Source organism: Pseudophryne corroboree, chromosome 9, assembly GCF_028390025.1.
Source record: "Pseudophryne corroboree isolate aPseCor3 chromosome 9, aPseCor3.hap2, whole genome shotgun sequence".
Classification (NCBI taxonomy): domain Eukaryota; kingdom Metazoa; phylum Chordata; class Amphibia; order Anura; family Myobatrachidae; genus Pseudophryne; species Pseudophryne corroboree.
Window position 1 is genome coordinate 157,604,464 of NC_086452.1, and position 17,373 is coordinate 157,621,836.

At 46.4% G+C, this 17,373-nt stretch overlaps 1 protein-coding gene across 5 annotated transcripts in view; it reads left to right on the forward strand.

The window, feature by feature from the left end:
* Positions 1–17,373, forward strand: part of EVI5 (ecotropic viral integration site 5) — a 452,905-nt gene that overhangs the window by 319,420 nt on the left and 116,112 nt on the right. For 4 of the 5 annotated variants that reach the window (XM_063939881.1, XM_063939884.1, XM_063939885.1 and 1 more), the window contains one exon: positions 13,008–13,103. The exons of the other annotated variant lie outside the window; for it this stretch is intronic. In XM_063939881.1, coding sequence (XP_063795951.1) covers positions 13,008–13,103 — 96 coding nt within the window. The remainder of the gene's footprint in view (positions 1–13,007; positions 13,104–17,373) is intronic. 5 annotated transcript variants of the gene reach the window in all.

Below are 17,373 nucleotides of genomic sequence, written 5' to 3' on the forward strand. Positions count from 1 at the left end.
GGGGAAGTTTTAGCTGATGGTTCAGGTACTGGGTGCCATACATCTCCCAGTCAGCCCGCAGCACCTGTGGCCAATCAGGAACCACCTTGGGCAGCGTTCTCAAGTATGCTGAATACGCTTGTGACACGTCTTACGTCACCTGTGCCGTTGCAGCCACATATTGTCCGTGTGGTTAATCCGCCCTGGGCGGACACACTGTCTACCCAGATACAAAAATTAAATCAATCACTGGTTAGACAAAAGTCTACCCCACACCCCTCTGGGGTCAAGGGGTCATCTAAGCAGGCCGCTTCCTCCTTACAATCCACTAATATTTCAGATAATTCTTCTGATGAGGATGGGGAATATACTGATCCGTCAGACACTGACACAGTCGCTTCTGACGAGGAACCTACAACTCAGTTTGATGTTCCTGACCTATTGGAGGCTATTTAAGCTGATTCTTCAAATTGATGATGAGGTTGATCCCACTACTGTGTCTAAGAAACCTGATAAGTTCAAACGTCAGAAGGTTACTAAAGTAGTCTTACAACATTCTGACCATTTAATTGACATACGTCAGGAATCCTGGTCGTCTCAAGTACAGAAATTCTCCCCGTCTAAAAAGATGCTAGCTCATTATCCTATCCCTACAGAGTTGAGTAACAAGTGGGAAACTCCACCGCTGGTGGACTCTCATGTCGCCCGTCTTGTGGTGTCATCTACTCTGCCTGTCACCACTGTCACCTCTTTGAAGGAACTGACGGATAAGCGTGTGGAGGGATGCCTGAAGTCTATTTACTCCCTTACCGGTGCTGTACACTATAGCAGCCTCCTGGGCCGCAAAAGGAATTGAAGCATGGGTTCAGGCATTAGAGGATGAGCTGCCCCAGGATATTTTTGACACTGCCAGACAATATCTGTCTCATATTACCACCGCCTCCCACTATATTCAGGAGGTGTCCTCTGAGGCAGGTGTAATGGCTGCCAAGGCGTCTACTACTACGTCTATACTGGCTCGCCAAATTCTGTGGTTGAGGTCCTGGAAGGTGGACCTAGACTCCAAAAAGACCTTGGAGGTGCTCCTTTTTAAGGGAGACGTCCTATTTGGGGAGGATCTGAATAAGATTGTTATTGACTTGGCTACTGCTAAGACTGCATTTCTCCCAAGTACTAATCCTTCTGCACCGAAGGCAAAGAGTACAACTTTTCGTTCCTTTCGACCTCCAGGGAAAGCAAAGGGTCAGACGTACCCTAGACAGGCTCGTACTTCCAAAACCTCTAAGCCCAAACCTAAACAATCCTGAGCCACCCGTCAGCCTGCTTCCAAACAAGACAAGCCTGCTGCATGACTGGGCAGGCCTCCCCCTGGGGGATCCCAGGGTGGGAGGCCGACTTCTGCACCCTGATGTATTTCCTGTGGAACCCAGAGTACCTCGCAGAAATATAATATTACACACACACACACACACACACACACACACACACACACACACACAGGTTGAGTATCCCTTATTCAAAATCCCACATTGTTGGGTCCCCTAATGTATTATGTACATACTGTATATAATATTTATGGTATTATCGCAGTAGGGGACCCACAAATTTGGGATTTCGGATAAGGGATACTCAACCTGTGTATATGTGTGTGTATATATCGATATAGATAGATATAGATATCTATCGCATATTTCTATCACTCACACTCTCTCTATGTGGACAAAAGTATTTGGCCACACCTGTTAATTATTGAATTTGTGCGTTTCAATCAGACCCGTTGCCACAGATCTATAGACTCAGGCACCTAGCCAGGCAGTCTCCATTTGCAAACTTTGATACAAAATGGGTAATTCTGAAGAGCTCAGTGGTTTCAAGCATGGTACTGTGATAGGATTCCACCTTTACAATAAGATGGTTGAAGAAATTTTATACCTGCTGAATATTCTGCGGTCAACTGTAAATGATATTATCAGAAAGTGAAGTGTTTAGGAACAACAGCAACTCAACCATGAAACGTAAGACATCGGAAAATCACAGAGCAGGGTCAACGACTGGGCAGCATGTATACCTCAGATAAAAACTAGCAAAAGAGATATTAAGTGCCTGGGCACCTAATACAGACCCCCGCCAGTATAAATATATAGAAAATAGCGGGGCTGAAGCGTTCCATTAAGGGGGCGTGGCTTAGCCCTCACATCTCTATCCAGCGCCATTTTCTCCTAAAAACCGCTGGCCCTGCCAACAAAGCACTGCTGAACAGATCACAGTGAAAAACGGGGTGGGGGGACGATTGTCTAGTGCAATACATATAATGAATATGGTGTAAATAGAGCTGGTAAACGTCTGCTGTGTTTCCCTGACAGAAAGTACTGGGTCTATTCCTGAGGCTGAGGGCTCTGCCACAAACTGCTATGGGAATGTCTGTCGGCACTGCCGACTCCTGATGGTACTTGGTTCATGTATATAAGTGTCAACATGTCAGTAGATGTATGCTTTCCAATGAGAAAACTATATGGGAGACACAGATGTGTGTGGGTGTCCCTGTCGGCACCGACTAATCTGACTGAGTAAAAAAATTGACATGATAATGTGATGCATTTCAGAAATCTATACCTGTATGTATATATGTATGGTACGGTTGCATAGATCTGTGGCTCGAACACAGACGTAGTAGAGGTCGTAATATTAATAATATATTTCCCTCAGACCCCTCGGGTCGCAAACATTTTATTTTGCCCAGTTACTACTCCCTGATATCGACACGAATACTATATCTTATGTCGACCATGATGTTTCCTGATTAGATCAACAACATCGGCATTCAGTACATGTTTCATACACATTAGGAACGTATTAATGTCACTAGGGACCCTGCTGTTCCTGACAAAAATATCTGTGAGATATATTTATATAGATATTTGTGTGTATATGTGTATTTTAATGTGTATATTCATATTACAATTTATAATGAATGCTGAAGTAAAGTTATTCCTTCTCATGTGCTGGTCGCTCTGTTGAAAAAGCTCTAGATCAGCCGTGACAAGATGGTCTCAAATCCTCACGAGGAGTCTGACTGTTTATTCTTTTCCCGCTGTGGATAGAATAAAGTGAAAGTCAACCCCTGTTCTGCACGGGGCCCTGTCACAAACGATCGTATACAGGAAGCTAAGTGATATTTTAATTATATGCTTTGATTATATTTGCATTACATGCGCATGGGGGAGTGCTTGTATTCAGAAATGGTCGGTTACCTTGTCATCCGATATAGTTACCCTGGGGAGAGATGGGATACTCCTTAAATTGGGTCTTATCTAGAACATTGCAGCATACTGCCGTGCGACTACAAGAGGTATGGGACTCATGGGTTCGCGGGCCAATTCCATGGCGGTCTTGGCTAGGAGGGCGTTGTGGATTCACCAATGGAATGCTGAGGCTGACTCCGAGAAGTATTGGAGTATCTTCCCTATGAAGGTGAAACCTGGTTTGGGGATGGCTTTGTTAAGTTGATCTCGGCAGATACCACTGGTAAGTCTACCTTCTTGAGCTATGTTCCCTCACAACGGTTGGTGACGCATTTTTTGTAGGATGCAGTCATTTTGACCGGATGGATACCGTTTTTTCCCCTTCTTTGCAGGTAGAGGAAGGTGAAAAGGTAAGAGGTCAGCAGCCTTTTCAAGTTCACAGAAGCAGAAATCGTCCTCTATTTCTACCACATCCACCGCATATCGCTGGGTCTAACTTGCGGGAGCCCACACCGGTGGGAACACGTCTAATACTCTTCAGTCAGTCCTGGAAAGGACATGGACCAGTGAGTGAAGAATAGAGTCCAAAGGGGGACATGCTGGAGTTTCCAGATGATTCCCCTCACTGATTTTTTAAATAGATCTTACAGATTCTTCTCTGGACGGGGAGGTAGTATGCGACACCATACAAGAGTTGGGTCAGGATCAGGACATTGTCCAGCTGTCCATGTCACACAAAAAAAAAGCTGTTATTCAAGGTTTTTCATGCTTCTGAGCCCGGACAGCTCGGTCAGAACCATCCCAAAAAATTTCTACTTAAGAAGTTGAACTACAAGATGGAATCTCTCAGGGCAGGGATCTCCAATCTGTAAAAGAAGAAAGAGGGTTTAAGTGCGGTTTCTTCCGCATTAAGCTTACCTGGGTTTGCTATTCAGGATTGTCCTTGCCATTTCACCGGAGTGATGGCAGTATGATGGTTTTCCTTCAGTAGTAAAGGTCATTATTATTCTGTACTGGGACGCTCTCCTGACTACGGCGAGGTCAAGAAACAAGTGGTACAAATCGTTGTTTTCTCTCTGACATTTCTTCAACACAGTGGTTGGCTCCTGAACTTGCCAGAATCACTGTTGATCCCAACGACACGGATGTCGGAGTTGGGAATAAGGTTAGGTACAGAACTGTTGAGAGTTTGGTTTTCCAGTGGAAAGAGATCTGAGGATCCAGAGTCTGATCAAATTTGCAACAGTGTAAATCCATCAATACGTTCCGTTGATGAAGAAGGTGGTTGCGGCCTACGAGGCCATTCGGTGAGCAGGTTAAATGCCAGAGTGGTTTTAGTGGGACCAGTTGGACATGTGGTCCGGGTCTCACCTGCACATGCACCGGAAAGTAATCCTATTTTCCAGAACCAGAATCTCTCTCCTGTGGTGGCTGCACAGTTCTCACCTCCTAGAGGGACGAAGGTTCGGGATCTAGGATTAGATCCTGGTGTCCATTGATACAAGTCTCCGAGGCTGGGGAGCAGTCTTTCCAGGGGAAGCATTTCCAGGGAAAAAGGTCAAGCCGGGAAGCTTGTCTGCAATAAGCATTCTGGAATTAAGGGCTATTTACAACGGCCGTCTGCAAGCGGAACATCTTCTTCGCGATCTGCCCGTCTTAATTCAGTCGGACAACTTAACAGCAGTAGCGTAAGTAAACCGCTAGGGCGGAACGAAGAACAAAGCGGCAATGGCAGAAGCCACAAGAGTTTTCAGCTGGACGGAAAGGCATTTAAACGCTCTACTAGCGGTCTTCATTCCGGGTGTAGACAACTGGGAAACAGACTTCCTCAGCAGACATGATCGCCATCCAGGAGAGTGGGGTTTTCATCAAGTGGTTTTCACAAAAGTGACAAGTCTTTGGGGAATTCCTCAAATAGACAAGATGGCGTCTCGCCTCAACAAGAAGCTTCAGTGATATGGTCCCAGGTCATTGGACCCTCAAGCAATAGCGGTGGACGCCCTGGTGACATCGTGGGTGTTTCAGTCGGTCTATGTGTTCCCTCCATTTCCACTCTTTCCGAAGGGATAAAGATCATAAGAAGAACAAAGGTTCAGGCGATCCTCATTGTTCCGGACGGGCCAAGGAGGGCTTGCTATCCAGATCTTCAAGAATTACTAATCGTAGACCCCTGGTCTCTTCCTCTACGAGAGGACCTGTTACAGCAAGGGCCGTGTGTGTATCAAGACTTACCGCGGCTGCGTTTGACGGCATGTCGATTGAACGCCATATCCTAGCTCAAAAGGGTATTCCTAGTGTAGTCATTCCCACACTGCTTCAGGCTAGAAAAGAAGTAACGGCGATGCTTTACCACCGTATTTGGAGAAAATATGTCTTGATGTGAATCCAGGTAAGCTCCAACGAAAAAATTTCAGCTGGGGCGATTGCGCCATTTTTTGCAAGCAGGTGTGGATGCGGGCCTAAAGTTAGGCTCCATTAGTGTACAAATTTCGGCCTTATCTCTTTTCTTTCAGAAGGAATTGGCCTCCCTTCCAGAAGTTCAGACCTTCGTGAAGGGCGTGCTGCACATCCAACCTCCCTTTGTGCTCCCTGTGGCACCGTGAGATCTTACGTGGTGTTGCAATTCCTTCAATCTCATTGGTTTGAACCATTGTGTAAGGTTGAGTTGAAATTCCTTACTTGGAAAAGTGGTCATGCTGTTGGCCTTGGCATCTGCAAGGCGGGTGTCTGAATTGGCGGCTTTGTCTCACAAAAGCCCCTATTTAATCTTCCATGCAGATAGAGCGGAGTTGAGAACTCGTCGGCAATTTCTGCCAAAAGTGGTTTCGTCATTTCACGTAAACCAGCCTATTGTGCCAGTGGCTACTGACGCCTTGGCGTAATCGAAGTTTCTCGATGTGGTCAGAGCTTTGACAATCTATGTCGCCAGAACGGCTCAGGTTAGGAAAACAGAGGCTCTGTTGTCCTGTGGGCTCCCAACAAGATTGGGGCTCCTGCTTCCAAGCAGACTATTGCACGCTGGATCGGTAATACGATTTAGCAGGCTCATTCTACGGCGGGATTGCAGTTACCGAAATCGGTGAAGGCCCATTCTACCAGAAAGGTGGGCTCATCCTGCGCGGCTGCCGAGGGGTCTCGGCATTACAGCTTTGCCGAGCTGCTATTTGGTTGGGATCAAACACCTTCGCAAAGTTTACAAGTTTGATACCCTGGCTGTGGAGGACCTCTTGTTTGGTCAATTGGTGCTGCAGAGTCATCCGCACTCTCCCGCCCGTTCTAGAGCTTTGGTATAAACCCCATGGTTCTTGAAGCATCCTCTAGGACGTATGAGAAAATAGGATTTTGATACCTACCGTAAATCCTTTTCTCTTAGTCCGTAGAGGATACTGGGCGCTCGTCCCAGTGCGTATTGTATCTGCAGTCATTGGGTATGTTTACACACATGGTGTGTTGTGTTTAAGTCAGCCCGTTGCTGACGATATTCAGGCCATAGCAGGCGTTATGCTGTTACTGGTTGTGTTTTACACACATAGGTTGTGTTACGTTTTATGTCGGCGTATTGCTGCATATTCTTCATGCCGTCGGCTGGTGTTCTATTGAATGCCACGTTCTGCGGCATACTGGAGGTGTGAGCTGGTAAAATGCTCACCGTGGTTTAACAATAAATTCTTTCCTCGAAATGTCCGTCTCCCTGGGCACAGTTCCTATAACTGGAGTCTGGAGGAGGGGCATAGAGGGAGGAGCCAGTTCACACCCCTTTTAAAGTCTTAAAGTGTCCGTGTCTCCTGCGGATCCCGTCTATACCCCATGGTACTTGAAGCATCCCCAGCATCCTCTACGGACTAAGAGAAAAGGATTTACCGATAGGTATCAAAATCCTATTTTTGCAGTTTCTGAGTAGCCCAGGACTTACTAAGCCGCTGCGATCACTTCAGCCTGTCCGGGACCGGAATGGACGTCAGACACCCGCCCTGCAAATGCTTGGACATGCCTGCGTTTTTCCAACCACTCCCAGAAAACGGTCAGTTGACACCCACAAACGCCTTCTTTCTGTCAATCTTCTTGCGATCGGCTGTGCGAATGGATTTCTTCGTAAAACCCATCGCACAGCAACGAACCGCTTTGTACCTGAGCGACACGCCTGCGCATTGCAGTGCATACGCATGCGCGGTTCTGACCTGATCGCAGCGCAGCAAAAAAAGCTAGCATGCAATCAGTTCTGAATTACCCCCATGGTTTGTTGAGTTAGGTGTGGAAGAACTTGACTGTCCCGCACAGAACCCTGACCTCAGCCCCATCGAGCACCTTTGGGATGAACTTAACAGATTGCGAGTCAGGCCTTCTCATCCAACATCACTGCCTGACCTCATAAATGCTCTACAAAATGAATGGGCACAGAAACCCTCCAAAATCTTGTGGAAAGCCTTCTAAGAAGAGCGGAAGCTGTTATAGCTACAAAAGTGAGACCAACTCCATATCAAAGTATATGTATTCGAATACAATGTCATTACAGTCCCTGTTGGTGTTATGGTCAGTTGCCAAATCATTTGTTTTCCATATAGTGGGTGGGTGTGTGTATGTATGGTTGAGTATATACTGTATGTATGTGTGTATGTTTTAGTTTGTTTGTGTGTGTATGTATATATATATATGTGTGTGTGTGTGTGTATATATATATATATATATGTGTGTGTGTGTGTATATATATATATATATATATATATATATATATATATAATATACACTGCTCAAAAAAATAAAGGGAACACTAAAATATCACATCCTAGATCTGAATGAATGAAATATTCTTATTAAATACTTTGTTCTTTACATAGTTGAATGTGCTGACAACAAAATCACACAAAAATTATCAATGGAAATCAAATTTATTAACCCATGGAGGTCTGGATTTGGAGTCACTCAAAATTAAAGTGGAAAAACACACTACAGGCTGATCCAACTTTGATGTAATGTCCTTAAAACAAGTCAAAATGAGGCTCAGTAGTGTGTGTGGCCTCCACGTGCCTGTATGACCTACCTACAACGCCTGGGCATTCTCCTGATGAGGTAGCGGATGGTCTCCTGAGGGATCTCCTCCCAGACCTGGACTAAAGCATCCGCCAACTCCTGGACAGTCTGTGGTGCAACGTGGCGTTGGTGGATGGAGCGAGACATGATGTCCCAGATGTGCTCAATTGGATTCAGGTCTGGGGAACAGGCGGGCCAGTCCATAGCATCAATGCCTTCGTCTTGCAGGAACTGCTGACACACTCCAGCCACATGAGGTCTAGCATTGTCCTGCATTAGGAGGAACCCAGGGCCAACTGCACCAGCATATGGTCTCACAAGGGGTCTGAGGATCTCATCTCGGTACCTAATGGCAGTCAGGCTACCTCTGGCGAGCACATGGAGGGCTGTGCGGCCCCCCAAAGAAATGCCACCCCACACCATTACTGACCCACTGCCAAACCGGTCATGCTGGAGGATGTTGCAGGCAGCAGAACGTTCTCCTTGGCGTGTCCAGACTCTGTCACGTCTGTCACATGTGCTCAGTGAGAACCTGCTTTCATCTGTGAAGAGCACAGGGCGCCAGTGGCGAATTTGCCAATCCTGGTGTTCTCTGGCAAATGCCAAACGTCCTGCACGATGTTGGGCTGTAAGCACAACCCCCACCTGTGGACGTCGGGCCCTCATACCACCCTCATGGAGTCTGTTTCTGATCGTTTGAGTAGACACATGCACATTTGTGGCTTGCTGGAGGTCATTTTGCAGGGCTCTGGCAGTGCTACTCCTGTTCATCCTTGCACAAAGGCAGAGGTAGCGGTCCTGCTGCGGGGTTGTTGCCCTCCTACGGCCTCCTCCACGTCTCCTGATGTACTGACCTGTCTCCTGGTAGCGCCTCCATGCTCTGGACACTACGCTGACAGACACAGCAAACCCCCTTGCCACAGCTCGCATTGATGTGCCATCCTGGATGAGCTGCACTACTTGAGCCACTTGTGTGGGTTGTAGACTCCGTCTCATGCTACCACTAGAGTGAAAGCACCGCCAGCTTTTAAAAGTGACCAAAACATCAGCCAGAAAGCATAGGAGCCCTTTATTGGGGGTGTCTTGCTAATTGCCTATAATTTCCACCTGTTGTCTATTCCATTTGCACAACAGCATATGAAATTGATTGTCAATCAGTGTTGCTTCCTAAGTGGACAGTTTGATTTCACAGAAGTGTGATTGACTTGGAGTTGCATTGTGTTGTTTAAGTGTTCCCTTTTATTTTATATGTGTGTGTGTGTATTAGAATATATGTATAATTATACATACACATGCTATATCCAAACGGCGGCACACGCAATGAATGGTGTCTTCACTGCGAATGCTGCTGTTTGGATATAGTGGCTTACCCTGCATTATATATGGATTCTTTTTTGAGGGCACTGGTTTTCCTTCTTTATTACGTGTAACGTATTGTTTTCGAGCAGTGCCACATATGTACGTATGTATGTGTTTATGTATATATTTAGTCACATATTTTGAATTCACCATAAAATCAATAGCTTACATAAAACTGTTTTACATCCACATCAAACAGTACAAATAATGACGTATATTCACAACGTAAGACTGATTTCAATCAACATTTTATGTTTATATAGTGAATAGTGGAATTCCGCAGATAGATGATGGCAGTTTGTGATGTGAATGTTGAATTTCCAACCTAACGCGTGTCGTCACAGCAGACTTCATCAGGTGTAAATCAGCAGAAGTCTGAATGTACACATACAAGTATTAGAATGTTCATAGTGTCATTTTGCACGGTGATGAAATTTCAATAGTTGAAAAAATTAGTATGGAGTAGTCTCAAAGTGAGAATAGAGTATAAAAATCCACTAGTATTTGTAGAGAATTATTATAATTCAGAAACAACGAGCAATTGGTCAATCCCCCTCCACAAGCATAGCCAATTCAGCCATTTTGATTGAAATATTAGCGCCCTCTGAATGTGTATGCTGTATTGGGTCTGAATGCTGACTAAAAGGGTTCATCAAGAGGTGCAGCTTTCTTTGATTTTAGCACATATTAGAGGCATTTTTACATACAATATCCAAGAATTATATTTTCAGTACTGACTCAAGTTTGCAAGGTATAAGATCAAGAGGTATATGCAATTGCGGTCGAATTGCCGCAAATGTCGAAAAACGGTGCATTTTCGACACAAAAAAAAGATTCGACAATGCAATACAGTACTTTTCGACAAAAAAACGGCCATTTCAGATTCGACTTATTGAAATTCGACAGTTGTCAAATTCGACATGTCTGCAATGGTAAAAATGCGGCTTTTCGACAAAAGTATATTCAATTGAAGACTGTCGATTCGACAACAGTGCTTTTCGACAGTCATTTCGTCAATTTCAGTCCGCCTCATTTTGCTGGCGGAATCTAATAAAAAAAATTAAAAACTTTTTTATGTGTTTTTTTTTTTGTTGCTAATAGCATATCTATTTATATTAGAAGGGATTATCTACTTGGTTTGTCTATTAGGAGCCACAAGTATTATTTAATATATTTTTTCAAAGAATATTTAATTTTTTTTACTGACTAAAATAATATGGAGAGATCAGAGCATGTTTTTCAGTGGGAATGGGTTAAAAATCAAGAAAAAAAATGCGTGGGGTCCCCCCTCCTAAGCATAACCAGCCTCGGGCTCTTTGAGCCGGTCCTGGTTGTAAAAATACGGGGGGGGAAATTGACAGGGGATCCCCCGTATTTTTACAACCAGCACCGGGCTCTGTGTCCGGTCCTGGTGCAAACAATACGGGGGACAAAAGACGTAGGGGTCCCCCGTATTTTCAACACCAGCACCGAGCTCCACTAGCTGGAGAGATAATGCCACAGCCGGGGGACACTTTTATACCGGTACCTGCAGCCGTGGCATTAAATCCCCAACTAGTCACCCCTGGCCGTGGTACCCTGGAGGAGTGGGGACCCCTTAAATCAAGGGGTCCCCCCCCTCCAGCCACCCAAGGGCCAGGGGTGAAGCCCGAGGCTGTCCCCCCCCCCCCCCCATCCAAGGGCTGCGGATGGGCGACTGATAGCCTTGTGTCAAATAAAAGAATATTGTTTTTTTGTAGCAGAACAACAAGTCCCAGCAAGCCTCCCCCGCAAGCTGGTACTTGGAGAACCACAAGTACCAGCATGCGGGGGGGAACGGGCCCGCTGGTACCTGTAGTTCTACAGCAAAAAAAATACCCAAATTAAAACAGTACACGCACACCGTGAAAGTAAAACTTTATTACATACATGCACGCCGACACACACACACTTACCTATGTTGACACGCCGACTCGGTCCACTTCTCCAAGTAGAATCCACGGGGTACCTGAAAATAAAATTATACTCCCCAAAATCCAGTGTAGATCTGTCCTCTTCTTTTTTGTAATCCACGTACTTGGCAAAAAAATAAAACGCAAAAGCCGGACCACGCACTGAAAGGGGTCCCATGTTTACACATGGGACCCCTTTCTCCGAATGCCGGGACCCCCCGTGACTCCTGTCACAGAGGGTTCCTTCAGCCAATCAGGGAGCGTCACGTCGTGGCACTCTCCTGATTGGCTGTGCACGTCTGAGCTATCAGACGGCACATAGCACTATGCCGCTCCATTATCGTCAATGGTGGGAACTTTGCGGTCAGCGGTGTGGTTACTCGCGGTCAGCCGCTGTGTGATGTGTTTCAGTTGTTGTCTTTCTCTGTTCCCTTTGATTTTCTTCGCTGTACATGTATTATATTTACATGATTGTACTACTACATATTTGTGGTTTAATCATGTATTTAATTTGTTAGTGTTTGTGATCAATATTATGGAATTTTCTAAATGTTTACATATTTTGGTAACCGTGATAATCACCACACCGATAGACGGATTAATTATAATGTTGGCTTGATAATATGTAAAATAGGTTTTCCCATGAGTCACCATATGTATCGCTGTTACATAATGTTGTACAGTTTTTGATTTTTATTGTTTGTTTATCACAGCGCTTTATGTGTATAGGGAGTCATAGTTACTTTGACTTCCGGCCACTGACTTCCGGCACCCGGGAACTCCTAGCAGCTCCCCTACCACATTCCCGTGCATGTTGGTTCCGGACGCTGAGGCACCGGCGCCTTGGCGGAGAATGTTCGCGGGAGCGGCGGGAGAACGCGGCGTGGCCGAGGGGTGGAGATTACACTTCAAACACATGTGAGACAGTCTGTTCTTGTTCTATTTAAATGCTCTCTCCATCTCTATCTATTATACATCCTTTGAGAAAGGTGTGCAGACACCGAAACGGCTGTCAGGGGTATCGGAGGAATATCTCCAAGAGTGGTAACATGCTTGTAAACGCTGCTACTTAAGTAACATGATTGACTCGTCTGTTTTGAGCATTTATGGAAACATTACAGATTTGGTGGAATAAATATTTCTTTGTTGGTTGTGCTGATCCCTTCTATTCACTCAGCCTGGCTGAATGTGTCTATGAGGACTTGCTACATTAATTCCTTGTGGATCAAGCACCCAGATACTTAACTCAGTGATGTGTGCAGTTCGTGGAACATATCTCTCTCTTTCTTTCTCTCTCTCTCTCTCTATATCTATATCTATATATATCTATATCTATATATATATATATATATATATATATAAAATATTATTATTATTATTATTATTATTATTATTATTATATTTTTTTATTTTTATTTTTATATATACACTTTTCTTTTCATCTGACTTGTTAACCCATGTTTTTCAGAATAAGGAAGAAGTGATGGCAGTGAGACTTCGAGAAGCAGATAGTATTGCAGTTGTAGCTGAGCTCCAGCAACATATAGCAGAGCTGGAGATACAGGTAATTATGTCCTTAATATAACTGTTGTTCACAGCAGAGGCGGAACTACCGGCAGTGCAGGCAGTGCACTGCACTGGGGCCTGCCTCTGTCCAGGGGCCCAAGCATGTAATGAGTCAAACTGACTCATTACATGCCGCTGTGCGCTGCAGGCAACCGCTGCCCGCAGCGCACAGCCGCCCGGAGATAGGAGCTGAGCAGCGGTACAGACGGGGGAAGGAGGAGGGAGCCGGAGGACGGAGCCGCAGCAGCGCTTTGTTACTGGTGGAGGCGCTGCTGCTGCTGCTCCTCTGCTTCCCTATAGGCTGTCTTCCGAGAACAGCCTATAGGGAAGCAGAGGGGCAGCAGCAGCAGCGCCTCCACCAGTAACAAAGCGCTGCTGCGGCTCCGTCCTCCGGCTCCCTCCTCCTCATTCTCTACTGCCCGGGAATCGTCGTCTGACGCAGCTGCACCGAGGAGCCTGAGGGTAAGTATAATTCTTCTTTCTTTCTTTCTTTCTTTCTTTCTTTTTCTTTCCTTCTTTCTTTCTTGTGCCTGCCTGCCGCAATGTGTAAAAAGGGGGGACTACCTGCCGCACTGTGTAAAAAGGGGGGACTGCCTGCCGCAATGTGTAAAAAGGGGGGACTACCTGCCGCAATGTGTAAAAAGGGGGGACTGCCTGCCACAATGTGTAAAAAGGGGGGACTACCTGCCGCAATGTGTAAAAAGGGGGGACTGCCTGCCGCAATGTGTAAAAAGGGGGGACTGCCTGCCGCATTGTGTAAAAAGGGGGGACTGCCTGCCGCAATGTGTAAAAAGGGGGGACTACCTGCCGCAATGTGTAAAAAGGGGGGACTGCCTGCCACTATGTGTAAAAAGGGGAATCTGCCTGCCGTAATGTGTAAAAATGGGGACGCTGTCTGCCGTAATGTGTAACAAGGGCACGCTGTCTGCCGTAATGTGTAAAAAGGGCACGCGGTCTGCCGTTATGTGTAAAAAGGGGTAATCTGCCCGACGCTATGTGTAAAAATGGGGAATCTGCCTGCCGTAATGTGTAAAAAAGGGGGGCTGCCTGACGCTATGTGTAAAAATGGGGAATCTGCCTGCTGCTATGTGTAAAAAGGAGGAATCTGCCTGCCGTAATGTGTAAAAATGGGGACGCTGTCTGCCGTAATGTGTAACAAGGGCACGCTGTCTGCCGTAATGTGTAACAAGGGCACGCTGTCTACCGTAATGTGTAAAAAGGGCACGCTGTCTGCCGTAATGTGTAACAAGGGCACGCGGTCTGCCGTTATGTGTAAAAAGGGCACGCTGTCTGCCGTTATGTGTAAAAAGGGCACGCTGTCTGCTGTAATGTGTAAAAAGAGGAATCTGTTCGCTGTAAGGTGTAAAAGGGTCTCTACCTGGTGTAGTGGTGCTACTGTGCGGCGTAATTTGAATAATGGAGACTACTGTGTTGGTATTATTTTGTGGCCACACCCCTTCCCCACGAAGCCACGCCACTATGTATTTTTGCGCGCGCCTACGGCGCGCACTGCCCCCGGGGTGGACTTGGATGGGGGGGGGGGCCCAAAGCATTTTGTCGCACCTGGGCCCACCGCTTGCTTGTTCCGCCACTGGTTCACAGTGGACTACAAACTAATTTAAGCTGGCTGTTGATTGCACATGTTCAAGTACAAATCTACAACTATATATCCTTTACTGAAAGCACATTGTGAGTATGAGATGGATTAAGGTACAGAACCAAACTCCTATCAAAGTTTACCATTGTGGAAATTACCTCTTCAACACCCGACTCGAACTACGCGCGACACGCTATCTATTCTCCCTCCAGGGGGGTCGTGGACCCCCAAGAGGGAGAAGAACGGTCGGTATACCGGCGCCGGTATGCTGGTCGCCGGGAGCCCGACCGCCAGCAGAGTGAAGACCACCCGTTTTGGAGTGGATTCAATATTATCAGAGACTGGGAATTAAATTAGCCCCAAAATTTTCCGAGAGAAATAAACAATATTTTACTGATTTTGTTTTTTTTTTGGGCGGCTTGCTTTTTTTTTTTTCCTGGAAAATTACCCGTTTTTGGCGAAAACACAAGTATCTGAGATAAGTTACTGGATCTATATATGTTCATGTTACCAAAAACAGGGCTGTTTCTTTTCTTTTCTTTTTCTCTAACGTCCTAGTGGATGCTGGGAACTCCGTAAGGACAATGGGGAATAGCGGGCTCCGAAGGAGGCTGGGCACTCTAGAAAGATCTTAGACTACCTGGTGTGCACTGGCTCCTCCCACTATGACCCTCCTCCAAGCCTCAGTTAGATTTCGTGCCCGGCCGAGGTTGGATGCACACTAGGGGCTCTCCTGAGCTCTTAGAAAGTTATAGTCTTAGAATTTGTTATTTTCAGTGAGACCTGCTGGCAACAGGCTCACTGCAGCGAGGGACTAAGGGGAGAAGAAGCGAACTCGCCTGCTTGCAGCCGGATTGGGCTTCTTAGGCTACTGGACACCATTAGCTCCAGAGGGATCGACCGCAGGCCCAGCCTTGATGTTCGGTCCCGGAGCCGCGCCGCCGTCCCCCTTACAGAGCCAGAAGCAAGAAGATGGTCCGGAAAATCGGCGGCATGAAGACTCTGTCTTCACCAAGGTAGCGCACAGCACTGCAGCTGTGCGCCATTGCTCCTCTCACACACTTCACACTCCGGTCACTGAGGGTGCAGGGCGCTGGGGGGGGGTGCCCTGAGGCAGCAATAAAAACACCTTGGCTGGCTAAAATACCTCAATATATGGCCCCAGGGGCTATATATGAGGTAAATACCCCTGCCAGAATTCCATAAAAAACGGGAGAATAGGCCGCGAAAAAGGGGCGGGGCCTATCTCCTCAGCACACTGGCGCCATTTTTCCCTCACAGCTCGGCTGGAGGGAAGCTCCCTGGCTCTTCCCTGCAATTCTACAGTACAGTAAGAGGGAAAAGAGAGGGGGGGCATTAAAATTGGCACTGTATACAGTATATTATATAAAAGCTATTAGGGACATAACTCAGTTAGTCCCTGTATATATATAGCGCTCTGGTGTGTGCTGGCATACTCTTACTCTGTCCCCCCAAAGGGCTTTTGTGGGTCCTGTCCTCGTTTAGAGCATTCCCTGTGTGTCTGCGGTGTGTCGGTACGGCTGTGTCGACATGTTGAATGAGGAGGTTTATATGGTGACAGAACAGAGGCCGATATATGTGATGTCGCCCCCTGTGGGGCCGACACCAGAGTGGATGGATAGGTGAAAGGTATTAACCGACAGTGTCAACTCCTTACATAAAAGGGTGGATGACGTAACAGCTGTGGGACAGCCGGCTTCGCAGCCCGCGCTTGCCCAGGCGTCTCAAAGGCCATCAGGGGCTCAAAAACGCCCGCTCTCTCAGATGGCAGACACAGATGTCGACACGGAGTCTGACTCCAGTGTCGACAAGGTGGAGACATATACACAATCCACTAGGAACATCCGTGACGTGATCCCGGCAATAAAAAATGTGTTATACATTTCTGACTTTAACCCAAGCACCTCTAAAAATGGGTTTTAGGTTTGGGGAGAAAAAACAGGCAGTGTTTTGTTCCCCCATCAGATGAATAAATGAAGTGTGTGAAAGCGTGGGTTCCCCCGTTAAGAAACTGGTAATTTATAAAAAGTTACTGATGGCGTACCCTTTCCCGCCAGGTGGATAAGTTACGCTGGGAGATATCCCCTAGGGTGGATAAGGCGCTCACACGTTTGTCAAAAAAGGTGGCACTGCCGTCTTAGGATACGGCCACTTTAATAGGTACCTGTTGATAAAAAACAGGAGGCTATCCTGAAGTCTGTATTTACACACTCGGGTACTAGACTGAGACCTGCAGATAGTGCTGCTGCAGCGTGGTCGGTGACCCTGTCAAACAGGGATACTAGTTGGAAAACATAAAAACATATTAAAGACGTCGTCTTATATATGGGGGATGCACAGAGGGATATTTTGCCGGCTGGCATCCAAAATAAATGTAATGTCCATTCTGTCAGGAGGGTATTAGAGACCTGTCACTGGACAGGTGATGCTGACTTAAAAAGCGCATAGAGAGCCTTATAAGGGTGAGGAATTATTTGGGGATGGTCTCTGGGACCTCGTATCCACAGCAACTGCTGGGAAGAAATAATTTTACCTCAGGTTTCCTCACAGACAAAGGTACAGTCCTTTCGGCTTCAGAAAAGCAAGCTGGTCAAATGGCGCTTCCTTTCTGTACAGAGACAAGGGTAGAGGGAAAAAAGCTGCACCAGTC